This window comes from Carettochelys insculpta, chromosome 8 (assembly GCF_033958435.1).
Source record: "Carettochelys insculpta isolate YL-2023 chromosome 8, ASM3395843v1, whole genome shotgun sequence".
In the NCBI taxonomy this organism is placed as follows: Eukaryota; Metazoa; Chordata; order Testudines; family Carettochelyidae; genus Carettochelys; species Carettochelys insculpta.
The window spans coordinates 66,001,488-66,020,680 of NC_134144.1; the positions used below are offsets into that span (position 1 = coordinate 66,001,488).

The following is a 19,193-nucleotide window of genomic DNA, read 5'->3' on the forward strand; positions in this document are numbered from 1 at the left end:
TGTGCAGCACAATAATTTGTACTTGACTAAAGAATATAAATCAACTATGTCTGAATCTCTCGTGGCTTTGCAAGATCCCGTCAGGGGAGATCGTTGTTCTGAATCACGTATAAGACATCTGTTGGCAGGATTTGCTGGCATAGCCATGTGAGTATAGAGATAATGTTAAATCTGCCCCCAGATGTGGGAGAGGCTGGTCAAAGGTTGAGTGATGACAGAAGTGTGTGTTTTACATCAGACTCCATGATTCTCTTGAGAGCCACAATGCAATGGGCCTTTGTCTATGAAAAGAAAGATTATACTGCTCAGAATATCCCAGGAAGCAATGAGTGATGTGTGGGCACTACTCTTTTCTAACTCAATGTGTGTGATTGTTTGGCCACTGCAATGCTTGTCCAGGCATTGTCTAGACTTGAAAATTCAAAGGGAAGCTTTAACAAGGCAGCATGGCCACAGCAGGATTCACCAAAGCAGAGGTTCCCAAACTTTTGGGCATCACACTCCCCTTTTGATTTTTGAGAAACCCTCAGACCCACCCCCCAACCTCTTCTTTAGCATCATCCAACCCCCATTTGAGAAAAAAATTCAATTTGTAATTTAAAATAAACACAAAGACTTGATATAAAAATGTCATTTGAAATTAAAAATAAGCAGAAATAGTTTTTCTTGGCCCCTTCTGAGTGACTGGTGCAGCTCCAGTTGGCCAACTGCCTGAGCCTTGTGCCAGGCGCCAGATCTGGCCGCGCCAGCCACCCGCCCACCCAAGCCCTGTACTGCCAGAGCCACCTGTCCAAGCTGACCAAGCCCCGCACTGCTGGGGCCAGCTGCCTGCCTGCCAGCATGAGCTGCCCAGGCCCCACAAGCTCTGCAAATCAGCCTCCTAAGCCCTTCCCCTCCCATAAGCCAGGCACCTCGAGCCCCCATCTAACCCCATCCTTCTCCTCCTCCCCCTCCTCTCCCCAACCCACACTCACGCCCCTTTGCAGGAGTCAGATAGCTCCATGTGGGTCTTCGCCGACCTCCTGTTTTTATCGCGGCTTCGCCTGGTTGCCCGCGTAAAATGGCAGGGGCTGAGAGCTGGAAGCGAAGGTCGGCTTTTCCTTTGGATGGGGAGAATGATCGGCGGGGGGGTGGGCGCTGGGTTGCCTCACGCCCTCACTGGAATTTCTTCATGTCCCCCAGTTTGGGAAACCATGCCCTGATTGTGCAGTGTAGCCTGGTTTACACTGGCACTTTACAGAGCTGTAATTTGCTGTGCTGGGGCTGGGGGTATGTATGGACGCATGTGCGTGTGCTTTTTTCACATCCATGAACCAAAAGGTTGCAACATAGTAAAGTGGCCGTGTAGACTTAGCCCCATTAAATAAATAATGGGTCATAACCTGCAAATGCCCTGGAATTTGCTTAAAGTAGCAAGCAGTCTCTAAATGAGCTGATTGAGGCCTGTTAGAGGCTGGGCTAGTGTAACCATGCAAGCCAGTAATAGGGTGTAAGGGGCCCCGTTATTGCCTTATGCTGGGTACCAAATCTCAGATCGCCGAGAGAGGGGAAGAGCAAGCTCTTCAGAACTGAGGCAGCCCCCACCCCAACTGTGCAAGCGGTTGGGAGGGTCCACAGGGGTGGAGGATGGCAGAGCTTTGTCTCTGCTCCACAGTGCACCAGGCAGCATGCAGGTCTAGGGCTGCTGAATTCTTCCTTGGAGCAGGAAGGGATCCAGGAGGGCAGCTGTGATTCTCTGCCTCACAGTCTCCTTCCCAGGCTGCTCTAGGAGCAGAATGAGAGCTGATTGTGTAGCCACCGTCAATCTTGTAATGATCACCTGGCATTTCTTTACATGGGCTTTGAATCACTGGAGATTCTTCCAAACGACCACAGCGCTTTTGCAGACTGGTCACTAGCGATGAAAAATGGAACTGAACTATTGCTAGTAATTGTGTTGGTGTGGCAACGTGGTTGTGGAATAAGTTGCTCGCTGTCCATATTACGATATGTCAAACCAACTCCTGTTTTGAGAAAGTGATCATTACATAGGACCCCAAGTTTTGAGCTGATCTGAGTCTTGTTGGAACAACACAGTCTTGCCATACGTCACATCCTGCGAGCGCTTTACAAACGATTAGTTCTTGCAGCCAGCTTGTCAGCTAGGGGAGGGGTTATTCGCCACAGGTTGCAACTGAGTGAACTGAGGCAATGAAAAGTTTTAAGTGACTTTCTCAGGGCTGCAAAGAGACTCCGCGTCAGAGCCATTATTTTCCTTCAAGTACCCCTGTGTGACAGCTCAAATCACAAGGTCTCATTTCTGTCTTGTAACTTAGGGTGGAAGGACCACGTGCAGTTCAGTTTAGGGAGCGTCTGTAAAGAGGGAGAGGGCCACAAAGTAGTCTCGGTTTGGGCCGTGACACTGTGTCTCTGTGAGGCCACTCTCATCAGCTGGTCTTCAGTGCCTCCATTGCTACTGGAAAGGGAGAGAGCTGTCTGCTCTGTCTCCTGGTTGTTGAGGTGGGGAAGGGGCTACCCCCCCAATGCTGGGAGAGAACAGGGGATTTATTCCCTTTTTCCTTCCAGGCTGTCCCTGCCTGTTGCTGTTCTTCCTCCAAGAGCCTCCACTCCACCTCTCTGCTTGGAGCATCTTCCTACACCCCCCACCTCACCTCTGGCACCGCCCCAGAGCTCTCACCCCTAGCCAGAGCCCTGACTCCTTCTCGTACCCCTACCCCCGCCCTACAGCCCTCTTCTGCACCCCAAACTCCTTGTTTCTGGGCTCACCCAGAGCCTGCACTCTCAGCTGGAGCCCTTACCATCTCCCAGCCCCATGAAACTGAGAGAAAGGGGGAAGAGCGAGTGACAGACGGAGGGAGGAATGGAGTGAGTAGGCCTTTCACCCCCGGATTGGAGAGCAAATGAGGACAAGGAAAACACTGAGTCTGGGGATAGGCTGTTTAGTAGGAAGGAGCAACATTCACACCGACCCTCCACACCACTCAGCACCCCCATTCCCAGGCTCTATCCCCCCCCTTTGCCAATTAACCCACCCACCTCAGCCCCCAAATCTGCTCCTCATCCCTAAGGTATGCTCCATCCCCAGGCTTAACCCCCTTTGCCTCAAACCTGCCCCACCATTCCCAGGCTTTACCCCTCTCAGCCCCCAAACCTGCTCCCCTATCCCCAAGCTTTACCCCCATCCCACAAACCTGCCTCCCCAGGATTAACCTGCCTCAGCTGATGTCATACTCCAGCTGCTTGCACTGCTGCTGCTCCTCCATGGCTGCCGCTTCCTTCTCAGCGGGGCTGCGCAGCTCCAGCAGAGGCAAACTCAGACTCAGCTGCCCCCTCCCCCCAGCTCCCTTGCTGGCTTAGCACTTCCCTCACCTGCAGCGCGGACAGCTTCCTGCCCTGCCCCCGCTGAAATAGTGGAACTCAATTTAATTGGTTTAACGGCTGGATCCCTCCCACCTCCCTGCAGCTGGTAAACCAATTAAATTGAGTTCCATTATTTCAGCAGCCGCAGGGCAGAGAGCTGTGAGAGGAGTCAGCGGCGGCAGCGCTTGGAGCTATAAATGACTCCGTAAAGAGCTTCAAGTGGCCGACCCCTGGGTCAGGTCCTGAGAGTTCTGAACAAGAGAGGTTCAACCTGTACTTGTTCTCTGGGTGAAAAAAAAATGACCAGTCTTTTGAATAGGTACGCCTTCCACAAGGGCTAAATTTACATAGGCACAGCTCAAACAGTAGGGAAAAGACCCATTCCATGTTTTGTAACGTGCCGCCAATGAAGTTGGTTCATGTCTTTTCAAGAGGGCGTCTTGAGACGCTTAGGAAACCACTCCATGGGTGGTCAGGTTAGCCCTGTACAAAAGTGGGTTGGAGGGTTAGAGCAGGTATTTATTTATGCCACTGGCTTTGGCAGGCGCCCAGGAGGTAGTATGTTTTGCTCCATTATGCAGGCCTTGACTGTCGAATCAGCTTTATTTTATGGGGACTTTATGTAATATAAATCTGTAGTGTGAAGGGTAATTAAAGGAGTTTCTGCTATGGGTTTGTTTCTGGAGTGGGGTCCTGGTGGGCTCCTTGCCATTAATTTCCTGTCTTGCCCATGTCAGTATGTTTTTGTTAGGTCTGTTATGCATTTCAGTGCTCCCCTTTCATTTCAAGCAAGAAATAAATGGGTCCAGGCTTCGGCCTGACACTGATGGTGGATTGCAGTGGTATACGTCTAACAGGGATATTTAGCACCTGTAGAGGCCTGCATGTTTTCCATATGCAGACATTTAGTGCCTTGATCCTTACATGGTGTGAAGCAGGTTGCACTATTGTGCAAGTGGAGGTGCTACGTGAGCACAAGTAAAATTAAACTGAAAAGGTGTGAGAGGGGGGGTGTCTATGCAGACATGTCTCAAGCCCTCTGTTCTCCTGCTTCCTTACTTGTACTCACGCAGGGTCTGATTGGGATGGATTAGGTCCTTTCACCACATCCTGTTTGCATGCAGGTGATTAATGCACAATCAAGTGCTGGCAAGAGCAAAGGTCACCCTCTCACATGTGCCTGATCCTAGCCTAAAAAATGCAACAAATTCCTTGTCTTTTCTCCCCACCCTTGTGCTTATATGGAGGATGGAGCGCAACAAACTTGATGGCTTTTATGAAGGCCCTGAGTTTTTGCAGCTATGTTTGTTAATCAGCTTGGGCTGCAAATAGGGCAACAAAAATCCAGAGGCTTTGGATCACATTGCTGATACTGGGCTGTATTTGAAACCATTACACTTCGGGTACTAACGTGGAGAAAGCGACTGTGTGGCTTTTTAAAACCTTGGAAATAGAAACATGAAGTACAAAGGAGACCTTGATGAGCAGATTGCCTTCCAGTCATTTGTTTCCTAGATTTCCTGCCCTTGCTGCCCACGCGCCAAGCTAGAAACCTGGGTTTTAATTTTGCATAGTGTTTTTAAAACAGATACATTTGCAAAGGTAAATATGCCTGGGCACTGAGGACTTCCAGCCAAATGAAAGAGACAGCTTTGAAGAATCAGCTCTTGGAGAAAGGTCAAATGTGTACAAACTCCAGAGTTCATTGGGCCCATATGTGTAAATTTCAGCTAATGTGGGACGGGCCCTGCCAAATACGTACTGTAGCAGAAGTGAGGCTCATTTTAAAATAAAAGCACTGGGCTGCCCTTAGGGATGCGTGTGGTCTGAGTGATAGGATTGAATGTGTTGAATGAAAACGACCTACATCCTCTCTCGCTGCTTGGATTTCCATTCCACTTTCATTCACTCGAACAGAAAAAAAGGTTGAGGAGGATAATGGGCCATTTGGCATCAATTCCCATAACTTGCAGCTAGTCAGTCTTAGCTGGGAATCACACTGAGTTTAATAACCTCCAGTGACTTGCCCATAAAAGTTTAATTTTGCTATGAAGATGCACACCTTGCAGCCTTTAATTTAATAATCAGGAAGGGTTTCTTTATAAGTTGAGCCACCTGCAGTAGTCCATAGAAAGCAGGACAGTGCCTGTTATTTCATCGGCTTGCTTGATGCTTAAACTATGGCAAGAACTGAGCCACCTACAACTTTTTAATTACGGTTGTTTTTGCTGTTATTTTTTACCTGAGATTTATCAGAGTTTGGTACTGACAGGAAGGGTGGAGGACTGGGCCTGTGAAATGAAGACATTTCACTTAGATTAGCAGACGAAGAAATCCTCTTTTTGCCAGTAAACTGCATGAGTGGGTTGGAGGTGGCAGATGTGTGTGTGTGTGGCGGGGGGGTGGGTAGGGGAGAAGGAGAGCTGGAGAGTTAGTAGAAGAGAAGAAAAACAAGGAGAAATTATGGCATGAAAGTAGGATCCTGAAAAGGTTCAATTGTTATGTGCTGATCTTCCCCTCCTCCCTGTTAAATAGATAGTGTTTGACTTCCCCATTAGGCAGCATGAGTGCCCAGCTGACTCACCTGCCTGGGAAGGTGGTGTTCTTGCAGCTTCTGCTGTTTAATTCAGAAATGCTTCTGCAGCTAAAGGGCTGCAGGAAGAGAAGTTGGATGTACCAAGGAGAAGCTGTCACAATTCCCTACAGGGTGGATGGATTTAAATGAAGACCATTTAAAATGCACACACTCTCTCTTGTTCTCTCATTGATTTACATCAAGTTACCAAAAAGGCTCTGACTGTGCTTAGGGTGCATTTAATTTTGGAGTAAGCCACATTGAACTCACTAGCACGTCTGTTGTTTTGAACTATTAATTCATTTTTATGAGTGTAAGTGTACGTGTAGCATGTTTGTGATGAGATTTCATCATAATCATTGTTTTTAAATTAGAAATGTAGCATTTTATTGATTTTTTTTTAAAAGGAAAAAATCCAATTTAAATTAAAAAAATCTGATATATTTGTTTTTAAAATCCACCCTGTTTCCCTGGTGCTAGCATGCCATTAAGGTCTTTTGAGAACTGCTCAGTAGGTTGAAGTAGTTGTAGACTAGACTGGTGGCACGATGCCGTACCTCACACCTTTGCATTGCATAGCAGAGAAGGGTAAATGCATTCCATGTGCCAGTTTTATGGGATATGAACACTTATTGCCCAAGATTAATGGGAAGTCCGTGATTCCTTCTGAAAAGCCCGAAGGCAGCATCTTTAAATCCATTGCCATAAGGTGCCTGACTCAGCAATGAGTCAGAGCACCAGACTCTGCTTCAGTGCACATCTGATTGTAGTGGGTGGGGATGGCTCACTCAGGAGCATTTCAGGTGGGGGTGGGAGACATGAGACTGTCTTGGGGAATGTGGAAGGTTGGAAGAAAGATTCTGCCTGGGAAAAGGCAGGCTAGGTGAAAGAGGACATGTTGGGAGACTAATTGAGGCCTGTCCATGGTGCTTCTAAAGGTTTTGTTGGCTATGGGCCCTATTTAGCCTCCTTCTGTCCTGATGGCTGAAATGAGAAGGAGCTTGGGGTTAACCAGCAGATACCCAACTGTTCATCTGTTACATACCTTGCACTTCTGTAGTCCCTTCAAAGCAAGCCAAGAGCTGCAAATGCTTTTCAAACGGTGAGCACCCCTGTGAGGCAGGAAAGCATGATTACGCCCTGTGTGGAGATGAGGGGTACTGAAGTACAGTGACTGAGGGTGCCAGGGTCCATCTTCTGCAGATGCTACTGAGGGGAAAACTTCCAGCACCACACATACACACCTCTAATATGGAATGGATGTGAGCAACACATTTAGAAGAAAACCGTCCTTTATGCAGAACACAACAGCATGCTCTTTGTCACAGGTGGGTGGGTAGAAAGGATCACTGCTCCATAGATTGGCTTGTAGATCAAAGGAATTAACTTTCACTTTCAAACCTCTTACTGTGCTGGATCTTAATTATCCTTCCAAGCTTTCAGCTTCATCTGGCCAGAACTCAAGACAGGAGGGGAAGTTGGTTAGCAAGGTATCTCAGCAGACTATCTTGCAAAATGAAGACTTGGGAAATTTTGGTTTGAAACACTGAAACATGTTCCTAAAAAAGCAGGGTGGGGAGAATACGGGAGTTTGACCTTCTTATCACTGTTACATATGCTATTCATTGAACAGTGGTTTCTATTCCAACCAGGGTTCTCTGCTGCAAAACTGTGGACCCTGGAATGCTGGCAGTTTTCCAGTGGTAACGTGCTTGTGTTTTGACTAAAGTTGTGTCAAATCTGTAATAGATTCAGCAAAACATCTTGCTTCAATGAATTCCTCAGAAAATTTCTGACTAGCTCTACAGTCAGCAGCACCCTAATGAGAGCCTGGTATTTTTCTGTGATCTTAGAAGGACTAGAAAGGTAGTGGTATGGTTCTTATTTCTGTCTCCACTACTCTGGATGTTTAGAGTACAAATTAGAAATAAGGAATACATTTTTTAACAGTCAGGATGATTGTTCACTGCAGAAAACTAACAAAGGAATTGTTGGATTCTCCATATCTTGGTGTCTTCAGATCAAGACCAAATACCTTTTTGGCACATATGCTTTGGTCAAACACAAGTTATTGGATTCAGTACAGAGGTAACAGTGAAACACTATGGCCTGTGGTATACACAATATCAAAGTAAAGGGTCAAATGAATGCTTCTCGCCTTAAAAGTAGATATATTTTTACCATTACACCTAAGAACTGCTGTGGAGTGAGGATCTTTTTTATTATATCACAAACCGTTTCCCCTGAATCTTTCAATTTATGTTAACTAATGTGGATCTCATGGGCCTCTGATCGACTTAGGGGGAGTTTTGCCCATCTAAGGATGACCAGTTTTATTGCTTAGATAAATCTAAGTTTTGTGTGTTTGAGTAAGTGCCCAGCATGGCAAATCCAAGCTGGATAAATAAGATGTGTGTATTTCATAGGTCCATATTCAAGCCTGGTGAAGAATTCTGTCTGTCTAAGCAATATGGCCATTGCCACCATAACACACAGAGCATCCCTGTTGGGGTAGGAAAGTTCTGTCCCCCTTTCACTGATGCGGGTAGTCCAGAACTGGAGAGAATAAATGAATTGCCTGAGTTCACACAGGAGGTATGTAATGGAGCTAGGAACTGGTCCCAGGTCTCTTGGGTACCAGTTTAGCGTCCTATCTGCTATGGCACTTCATTGAAACAGCACCACTAATGCCATTCTGAATTTGGCATCATCATGTCTGTTCAGAGACCGTGCTGACACGCAATCTTTGGGCCTCATGGATGTGAAAATAACTGCTGAGAGAACCTCCCATTGTTACGCACCTTTTCCAGATTCTGCTCAGAATAAACAAAAAGTGCTTTAAATAGATTAATAATTATCCTTTCCCTGATGGTTACTCGGTAGCAAAATCATTAGTGGATGTGCGGGTGCACTCACTGTTTCCGGAGCAGCATCATTGTTTTCTGCTTTTTCGTTTGCTTTGCAGATCTGAAGCCCTGGATGTCGAATTTCACCTATCCAGGTGTTCATGACTTTTCCCAGCTTGCACTGGATGCCAACAGGAATCAGCTCATTGTGGGAGCAAGGTAAAGATAATCTTGTAATTAGACCCGGATTGCTGTTTGAGCTCTCTCTCTCTTCAAGTACTGGCTTCAAGGGAGATTGTGTTTCTCTCCCCACGCCCTCTCTCTCTTTTGCTCATAGAGGGCTGCAATTATGTAGGGGTTTTAGAATCTCAGTAAAATTGAAAAGAATTAAAAATCACTACTGTGTTTTAAACCGGCTTAGATGCAATTAAAATGAAACAGGAGACTGCTGTGTCCCAGAAAATAACATGTTGGCAAAATTCTAGTGGGCCAGGGTAGTCCAGGGCTCTGCTAATGCAGCATTGAGCTTTCCGCTTTATTTATTGGTGGCTTGTCTAGTCACGTTTTGTAGTTACACCACGTTCATTATTGAAGAGGTTGCCATCGCTCTGCAATGGCATAACTGGGATGATTGTCTTTAGTTTTTGCTCTTTACCCCTGTTGTTAGAGTTCAGATTTAACATTGTTGTGCAGCAATCCTTGCGGATGTTTTGTTTTTATTAACCAAGGTGATATTTCCACAGCCATAAAATCTGAAACATAAGATTAATGACAAATTGGTGGGAGCACCTTGGAGATTGGTATCGCGTAATGAGAGATGTGTGTCCATGTTAAAAGTAATTACAGACAAAGGCTTTGCAGTGGCGAAACAGCCAGGAAAGCAGTTATTCCAAATACTGGAGCAAAGAATAGGCAGATTGGAACACTGTGTTCTTCTGCCAGCCTTATACAGATGGTGAATGGATTGGGCAGAACAGCCAGAATTAGCTGCTCAAAAATAACTGGGTTTTATGAAGGAGACAGCCTAAATTTCCTCATTCAGTGAATGTGCAAGAGATGCATGAAGTTGTGTAGCTCACTGAGATGAAAAATGAAAGTGACAAACTAAAAACAGCTGTTTGAATCTTCAGCTTCATCATGCTGTGGCCCTGCTGCCTTTTGGTCAAGAAACCATAACCTAGGGAAAGATATAAAGGGCTTTGTGGAGGATGTGTGCTGCTTTGTAGTGAAACCCTTCCAAGAACGTGACAGAGGGGGTAGGTCAGATACCTCATTACCTATTGGGCAGTGGTAGGAGCAGCTAAGGTAGACTGGAATGTAAAGACTCGACTCAGACTAAAGCCAGCACGTGCATTGTGCTGTATAGGAGGAAATAAAAGTGTTTAAAGGGTGATAGTTGAGACACGGAGACAGTCTTGCATGGCTACTGACGGAAGCAAAACCGCTTGGCCGAAAGAGGGATGGTGGCCAGACAAATGGATATGAACAAAATGACTGGGAAGCCTGAAGAGAAACATTTAACCTCCCACTGAAGGAAGCTGCAGGGGATGTCTGCTCTGAGGAGCAAGCCTGCTGGAACTGTGCCTGTGAGAAGCATTACTAAGGAGACTGTCCTTTTGTAGCAAGTTAAGGTGCTGCTGCGGAAGAGGAGCCAGGAACCATTATGACCAGAAGTGTCCATCATTCAGCCTGCCAAAGGGACTGCCAGCTCCGTCAAGTGTCTGTCCCTTGTGGAATTCACGTGGGCTTTGATGCGCAGAAGTTGTTTCCACAAACAGATGTTGCACAACAAGCTGCTAGTGGTAAAGAAGTTCCTGAGCCCCATTATGGGGCTCTGAATGGCAAACAGAGAGGGTCTGTGTTTTGTGAGACTGTTGGCTACCGTGATCTGATCTGATGCCCAGAGCTGTCCTGTCCATAGGACAAGGTGGAGGGGCTGCCCCTGACTACGTGCTTCTTGGGGCCCTGTGGTGGCTTCCCCAACAATCATCTGGATGGGATGGATGGGGAGATACCTGGGGCTAAGGGCCAAGCGTAACAATGGCTGTAAAGGTTGCTGCTTCCTCCTCCCACCATCACCATGCATGCAGCCAGAGCTTGGCAGCCTGCTCCACTCCCTGCCTGCTGCACCCTAGCTTTTCTACAGTGGCAGAAAGTGGAGCACCCTGGCCCTGTTTCCTGCCACAGCGGAGGTGCAGGCCGCAGTAGTGGACAGGGAGAGCGCTGCGGTGCTGAGCAGGCTGCCCAACTCCCACATGAGTAGTGGAGGGGCAGTGATCCTGTGGGCAGCGTTGTTCCAGGGATGGGGCAGTCCGGGGTGAAACACAGCAAGGGGGTCATGCTGGCATGGGGGTTTGCCCCGGGCCCCACACCTGGGCCAGTGGAGACAGGTTACCCCAGGCCCCTTGGGACAGCTCTGCTGATGCCCTTCATTTGCTCTCAGACTGCAGCTTCCAATGAGGGAGCCCTGTGTGCTTTGTAGGGGAGTATTTAAGAGCTGTACTGAATAGTCCACTTACTGTGTGGTGAATAGGCAGCCCAGTATTTAAGGGAAGGGTGTGGCAGATGAGATCCTGGTTTAGCAGTGTTGATTCTGGATCAGGTCCAAAGAAGTGCTTCTGAGTGCCAAAGGGAAGAGGAGATATGTTTAAAAAAAAAAAACAAAAAAAAACAACCTATTGGAACTGCCCTCTTAGTGTTAGAGGCTTCAGCTCACCGGTAAACAGGTGGCATGGCACCTGGATACACCCAATGCCAGCAGACACTGGCCATGGGGCTTTGGTAAAGCATTAACAAAAAGAAGATTCTGCCCTAGCTAAGTGTAAGGCATGGAGGCTGTTACCCAGACATGTTACCAAGTTCCAGCCTTACAGAAGTATGTGAGATTGCAAATAAGCTCTGGGATACTTTGCCTAAAAATCTGGCAACCAGAGTTGATTGACAGTCTCCGCAGAGTCCTGGAGCAGATAGCAATCACTGAGAAGAGTTTGGCTGAAAATCGGCTCTTACCTGCATAGCTGGCAGAAATCTCCAAACCATTCTGCCAAACTTGTAAAACCTGTACCACTTGGAAAACATCACTTCCAGCCCCAGGCATCTTCAGCGGCAGCCAAAGTGTGGCTGCCACTCAACCGTGAAATGAACAAATGCTACCAGGTTATGTTGCATGGGCAGAAATTAATTGCAAACCAGGAAACTGGGACTGGTGCACAATCCTGGTTCAGGAGTTTACATGCATGTTTGGGATTACGTGCGAATATACAGATTGTCAGATCATCAGTATGGGAGTCTAAGGTATTTCCCATTGCCATAGTATGTGGGTACCTTATGATCTCTTATCTTCACAGTCCCCTTTTGAGGAGAGGAGGGCATTTTTCAGATGCAGAATTCAGGCATAGGGAAGGCTATGTGACTTGGCCATGGTAAGAGAGGAAATCTGTGGTAGAGCAGGGTCTTAAAGTCAGATCTGCAGAGTTCTACTCTTGTATGGAAATCACTGGTTCATCCTTTTCCAACGTGGGCATCTTCTAAGGGCCTAGTTTTCAAGGACGCTAAGCAGCCAGAGATCTCATTGACTTCAGTTGGAGTTGTGGGTGCTTAGCAGCTCTGAAAATCAGGTAGTGTTGTGCTCATGTAGCAATCAAAATACACAAACCTGTTATCGTCCACTATATTACGAGTACATTGAGAGGTTGAATCGCACTTCAGTTATCAATAGGAACAAGACGTGCAGTCCTGAATTCACCTCTAATTCTGATCCAATATTTCTGTTAGAGAGTGGCTGAATTGAGTTACTGTCATTTGTTATGATGGCTTGTATTCATGTCACTGAGCCTCCTGCTGGCTTTGCCCCTTACCAAGTCATCTGTGGCTGAAAAATTATTTTGCCAGTTGAAGTATTCATGGGAATGTGATCAAGGAAAGAATATGAGTTTGAGTCTGATTATATCACTGGTAGGAGGTTATCGCAGAAGTCAGAAGGAAAGTTGGCAAAGCAAATAACCTCCATTCTGGTAAGTTTCTTGAGGGACAAAAGAAACAGCCTGATTTAAAAGCCACATCCCAGTGCTAGAAAATAAACACATCTGGTAATGTGAGAATGAAGGACCAGCCTTCAAAATTTACAGAGAACTTTCAAGAGCCCATTGAAATTTTTTTTTAAGTAACTGCCTAATCTTCTGTATGGCAGTGCCTGCACTAGAGGGTTTTGTCGACAAAACCCAGGGAGCATCCAGATTCCCAAGGAGTTCTGTTGATAGTAAATTGACAGTATGTGGCATTTTTGTCACCAGTCTTTTTCAGTCCCCATGAGGCATAATACCTCTGTTGACAGAGAGCTGTCGACGGAGAGCCTTTCTGGGCATTCCAGGGGGCCCTCCGTTGACAGACAGGGCTTCAGGGACACTGGGCAACTCTGTCTGCTGAGTTTCCACGTGGCCATTTTGTCAAGAGAGCGGCCAGGTGGTTCAGCTGCTCTCTGTTGACCGAATGGATCGCAAGACTGATCTACTTGGCAATTTGGCTGCGATCTGTCAACAGAAGTTTCGTTGGAAGATATCTTCTGACAAAAACATCTGTCGACAAATCTCTGTAATCTAGACCTCGCCTCTGAGAGAGAACGTGAGCAAAGATAGGAAATGTATGAGTGGACATTACTGCCAGCTGAGACCTTAATTAGGAGTGCATGGAGCATCTTTACCCAGGGAACAAATGTGCTTTAAAGTGCAGGCTTTAATCCTTAAAGCTTTACGTGGATCAATTCTCAGGCAGTTTAAGGTAGACTTATGTCCCCTGTTAGAGGGACAAAGTGGGTAAGTTAATACTGTTGACTGGGCCCACTTCTGTTGGTGAAAGATACAAGCTATTGAGATATACATCTTTCCCTTTCATATAGTACTTTGCTAGCTAGAATTTGCTCAGGCACTTCAGATAGCAGCTTCTAGTTACAGGTGAAGGTGCAAGAGACTTTCCAGATGAAAGATTCCAAGAGCCTATATTTGCTGACTTCACATCATGGCTCTTAGGTGTTTATCTATCTGTCTGTTGAGGAGGAGGAGACAGAAGAAAAAGATAATTAATGGCTTCTGGGATCTTTGGACACTGGCCCAGTTTGCTGAGTTTATCACTTTTTTCTGCGTAAAGTTTGTACCTTTACCTAGCATTCAGGGTAGGCATTTTGAGGACTGTAGAAAAAATAAAACAAAGAATCAAATAAACACACTTATCTTGCTGGTGCTGTAATATAACAAACAGGAGGTTTGGTCACAGGACTCGAATCTGTGACAGTGGGCATCTTAAGCCATTTTTTGTTTTTGTTTTGTTAGCAATGGAAACAAACATTCAGGGTGGCACCATCTTCATTTCTGCCAAATAGCCTGTTTAATCAGGTACTTAATCTTGTATGACTTGTCTTTCTTGAGCATAGTATCCACAAGTGAAACAGGATCTTAGATTACTCAAGATATAGTCTCACAGATGTCACTGTGAAAAAGACCGTCTCAGCACGATGTGGCTTCTACAAAAATCATCCTGACCTCACAAATGAGAATCAGACTGCAAATGTGCCTGATGCTTCAGATAAAATGTACGTCAGTGGTATCCCATCACAAAATAAACCACCCAGGAGAGAGACCCTTGCTTCTAATGGCCCTTACTGGATAACTAAGTGAAAATATTATGTTCCAGTGACTTGAGTATAAGCAAGCGCAAAGCCATGATGATGTTCTGAAAGCTCTAGAGCAGTGGTTTTCAACCTGAAGGTCTACAGCAGGGATTCCCAACCTATGGGTCAAGACCCAAATATGGGTCAGGATTAGATTTTCTAAGGGTCGCTGGCTGGGTGTCTCCAAGCTGCATGTGGCTCATTGAGGAACCATGTGCAGCTCCCACCACTGCCACCATTCACTCCTCCAGCTACCAGTCCATGCTCTGCTGCACAGAAATGGAACTCGACTTAATTGGTTTAATGGCCGGCAAGAGGGATCCAGCTGTTAAACCAATTAAACTGAGTGCCATTTCAGTGCAGCAGGGCTGGGAACTGCCAGCGCTGTAGGGGGGAGGGGGAGTAGGAGTGTTGGGGAGGGGGCGTGCAGAGGAGGCAGTGGCAGTGGCCAGGTGAAGGAGCAGCGAGGTGGCAGCAGCAGTGCTCATGTGAGGTGGGGGGTGCACTTTAGGGCTGCGATGGGTTTAAGCCTGGGGGTCCGGGGGGAGCGAATCAAGATTTATAATTAAAAAAAAAAAAAAAAAAGTTCCCAGGGAAGAACCTCTCCCCCACCTTCGGTTTTTAATTTCCTTGGGTCACAAAGTCTTACTGGATTGTCAAAATGGGTCATCATCTCAAAAAGGTTAGAAACCGCTGGTCTACAGACTCTGTCTTAGGGTCTGCAAAAGGCATTGCTGTTTTTCTTCAAGGAAATGAATACTCCCGCCTACAGGACAAAACCAAGAATTGTTGTTACCATAGAGGGCCACAGCACTATGTTAAATGCCATGCTCTGCCCATGCAACAGCTAATGTTGAATTCTGCTCAGTCAATTTTCAGTCTGACTTTTATGGGGGTCTGGGTGCCACAGGGTGAATTTCCAAAAGAGTCCATGCCCCACTTGACATTTTTTAGGAGTCTACAAATCAAAGGAGATTGAAGCAGTGGTTTTCAGATTTTTTTTTCTAATGCACTCTTCTCATCACAACTGGGTGGCGCCACAGAGCTGTTTTTTGCCTTGTGTTAATGAACTTGTTTCCTTTGTCTGTGGTATAAAGTTTGTGACATGGCACTTTTACATGGATAGAACTGCTTTAGAGGCGAACTTTTTCCATCTGTTTACATGTGAACTGTAAAATTTCCATGTGGTTGAAAAGGCACAAGGAACTCAGCAGGAGCAGAGAAAAGGGACTGGTCATCTGTGAAACACTACATGCCTTCATTTGCATGTAGAGAATGTAGAAAACGTCTGGAGTTTGAGGGGGAAAGTTAAATAAGTATATTTGGGCTAAGTGATTGTTTAAGGAGGAGGAATGAGAGGGACCACCAATAAAGATATGAATGATGTAAAAACCTAATAGGAATTAGTTAAGTTGGCACAAGAGAGTGTAACTAAAAGGTGACAGGATGACAGTAGGAAAGGCTTGTTGGCAGTGAAATACATTAGGATGTGGAATAGTCTTCCTTGGAAAGTGGTCAAAGCCCTGTAGTTTGAGATTATTACAGCTTGCTTGGGCAATGTGTGGGAGAATATCCTGAAGTGTCAGAGGGTTGGGCTGCATCATCTAATAACTAGTGCTAGTTGTGGAAAAGTATCATGGAATTATTTGTGAATTCCACCTTGCCATATATGATACTTTTAAGGGTGAAAAATTAGCTAGTTCTGTAGTTGCGTGAAAAAGAGGGTGGAAACTACACCAGCAATTTAATTTAAATGCTCCCGGTTTTATTTTTAATTCATTCCTACTGCTAAGACATATCCACACTGAATTTCTGTACTGATGTGATTTCTCTGAATATAACTTTTTATCCCTGTATGTTTGTTCAGAACTGGCACCCCATTCATTACCTTCTACTAAACAGAACCAGGACTACTCAACAGCATGTGTTAAGGCCTATACTGCTTCAGCTGCTGGGAATTCTCCCATGGCTGGTCATGGACTTGTGCTTTTGGAGTAAGGAGAGTCTGCATTTCACCTTCGTTACGAATGTGAGGGACCAGGTGGCCATGATGAGTAGCACAATGACAACCGTGAAATTTTTGTGGGCTTCTTTCTTAATTGGGAGAGCTGATTAATCAAAGCGATATCTTGCCTCTAAGAAGAGTCCCAGCTAAGAGGACAGACGCTGCAGTAGCTCTGCCTAGGTTCATCACAGTGAAGTGTTGCTATGGAGAAAGCACTTGCTCATAGAGTAACTGCTTCCTATTACTGTGTGCCATTTAGTACAGTTCTCTGTTGAGCAACTATTGATTTTTTTAAGAAAAAATGTTTCAGACTAGTTTTTCTTCAATAGAAACAAAATTACCAGCTGATGAGATTGCAAAGGAGTTGTTGGCAGATGAGCTTTTCTCCAGCATTCATATTCCAACTTTTCTCCAGCTTCTATAGGTTGGGGCCTGTAAATGAATCAATAAGAGTCATGTTTGCTTAAGGGATTACTGCATCCCTCAATGGATCAGGCATGTAATTAACCACTTCTGAGTAAGATGCCTAGAATCATCACTCAGCATCTTGGTTTTCTTGAGATGTCAAAGTAAGGGGTCTACATAGACCTCTTAGAAGTTCAAAGCATATCTGTGCCCCAGTGAAGCATAGTGGGTCAATCTAGCATTAGATTTTGTGGTCAGGACGCCCGGGTTTAGTTGCAATTCTGTTGCTATCTGGCTGTGTGCTCTTGGGCAGGTTCATTAACCTTTCCTGTAGCTCCTTTCCCTCATCTGTGAAAAGGGAGTTGTGAAACATGGCTAAGTTATGCTTGTTGTACAAAGTGTAAGGGACCAGGACATAGGCAGTTTGGCCTAGCAGTCACAGGTGGACTAAAGTCCTACCAGGGAAAGTAGTCATCACTCAGGAGTTGGAGGAATCGCAAGAATCAGGTCCTGTAAGCAAGCGTCAGGGTTGGAGTTGGACCAGGGATGGTGATCAGAGGTAGTACCAGGCCAGAGTCAGGCTGGGGTGGGAGAATAAAAGTCAGAATATCAAGAACACTCTGGAGCTGCAGCTGTCCAAAATCTGTGTGGCTGCCTAAACAACCTCCTGGAATTAAATAGGATAGTTGGCCAACCAGAGGGCCACAAGCTACTATCACGTCAAGTCTCTGTGCTCACGCTCACAGTGTTCCTACCCTGTGCCCCTGTGTGGCCTCTCGGTGGCACTGTGGGAATATCAGATGTTCAGTGCTCTTCAGGCCTGGGTTCTAGTCAGTGTTCTCTGTAAGCTGTGAGTTGTGTGGCTGGTTAGGAGAGATTCAGATGCAGCCCAGCTGATTAGCAGAGCTCCCACTCCTAGGTTTTTTGTTTCTACTGGTGGTACACATTTGCATATGCCTCAGTGCACATAAAATTTATTCCACACATGGACCGAAAAAATCTGTGCATGGATGGAAAAGATTAAAGGGGACATTGGTTCTAGTTCCCAGATCTTACAGAGGTGTGCAGAGAAGTCAGGAGTTCCTGGCTTCCAGCCTTGTATTCTTCCCTAAACCTTGTGGTTTCCAGCAAAACACCAAAGCAAGATGTTAGGATTTATCTCACAGCTCAGTCTGCACCTGGGTTTCTATCTTGCCCGCTGTACCTAGTTCTGATAACTAGTTTGTTATTGGAGCCTCTTGCATGCTCAGGACCTCTTCGTGCCAGGTGTTGTAGAAATACAGAACATTTCTTCCCAAAGTTACACTGATATACCTGATGTGTCTAGTTTCTCACAATGTGTCATAGTGCTGTAATCCAGGGCTGGCTTTAAACTTCCCTTATCTAGGAGGATCAAAAGGAGAGAATGTCTGTTTCTCTCTCTATCTCTCTCTGTACCTTCACATTCTTCCTCTACCACCTGAGTTACCCTGTTTGGTTTTAGAGAAAGGTGGTAAATACAGATGAAAACAAAATGTGAGAATGAACCACCACATAGTCAAGTAATGGACTCCTGTTCATCTGTTCACTGGCACCATTTTAAATGGGTATAACGCTACCGACTCTGCTGGAGCATCTCCTGATGTACAGCAGCATAAGTGAGCTCCAGATTAGGATTTCTTTTAATTAAAAATATTTATTTTAGTCAGTAGGCATCTCATTAACAGACTTGGTGCCTTAAAAAAAAGAGAGAGGGCTTTGTGGAGAGGAGAGTACACAACTATTTGTAGACCAGTGTGCCCAAAGTGTAGTGTAAAACTTCCAAACCCTCGAGAGAAGAGCCCAGCGTTTTTTAAAAGATCATGTTAAATGGCCTCTCGTTAGAAATGCTCACTTTCTCTTGCAGACACATTGCTCAGTGCATTGAAGATGCTTTGCCTTCCATACAATTGTTTCAAGAAAAGGCAGTGTCAGAGGGAGAATGTGGGAAACGTGTTATAAAGTTCAGCCAGGGTGCACTTAGCCAAGCGAGGTGGCTACTTAGTAAGCAGATTTGGCTGTGGAATGTTATTGGAGGGAGAAGAGAACTAAGTGGATGTATTTTTTTTTCACTCTTTAAGATGCATTTGGACTGCTCCCTTTCTGTAACAGCTCATGCTATGTGGTGGTGGGCACGAGAAGTGTTTAGTCCTTTTCAGGCCAGCCAATTAATAAATACTTTTATCTGTAGGATTTGTATTACAGTGAACCTCTATGAAACTTGCAAATAAACAGGATTTAGGTCCAGAATGTGGAAAGCATTTGTTCAAAAAACTACTTGAGCAAGTGTCTAAACTCCATTGATGTGAATAGGATTTAAAC

The 19,193-nt window shown here is 45.6% G+C and overlaps 1 protein-coding gene across 2 annotated transcripts in view; it reads left to right on the top strand.

Annotated features, from left to right (window-relative positions):
- The window catches only part of SEMA5B (semaphorin 5B), a 341,594-nt gene that overhangs the window by 178,209 nt on the left and 144,192 nt on the right, over positions 1-19,193 (top strand). For both annotated transcript variants that reach the window (XM_075001545.1, XM_075001546.1), the window contains exon 4: positions 8,901-9,000. In XM_075001545.1, the coding sequence (XP_074857646.1) occupies positions 8,901-9,000 (100 nt within the window). The remainder of the gene's footprint in view (positions 1-8,900; positions 9,001-19,193) is intronic.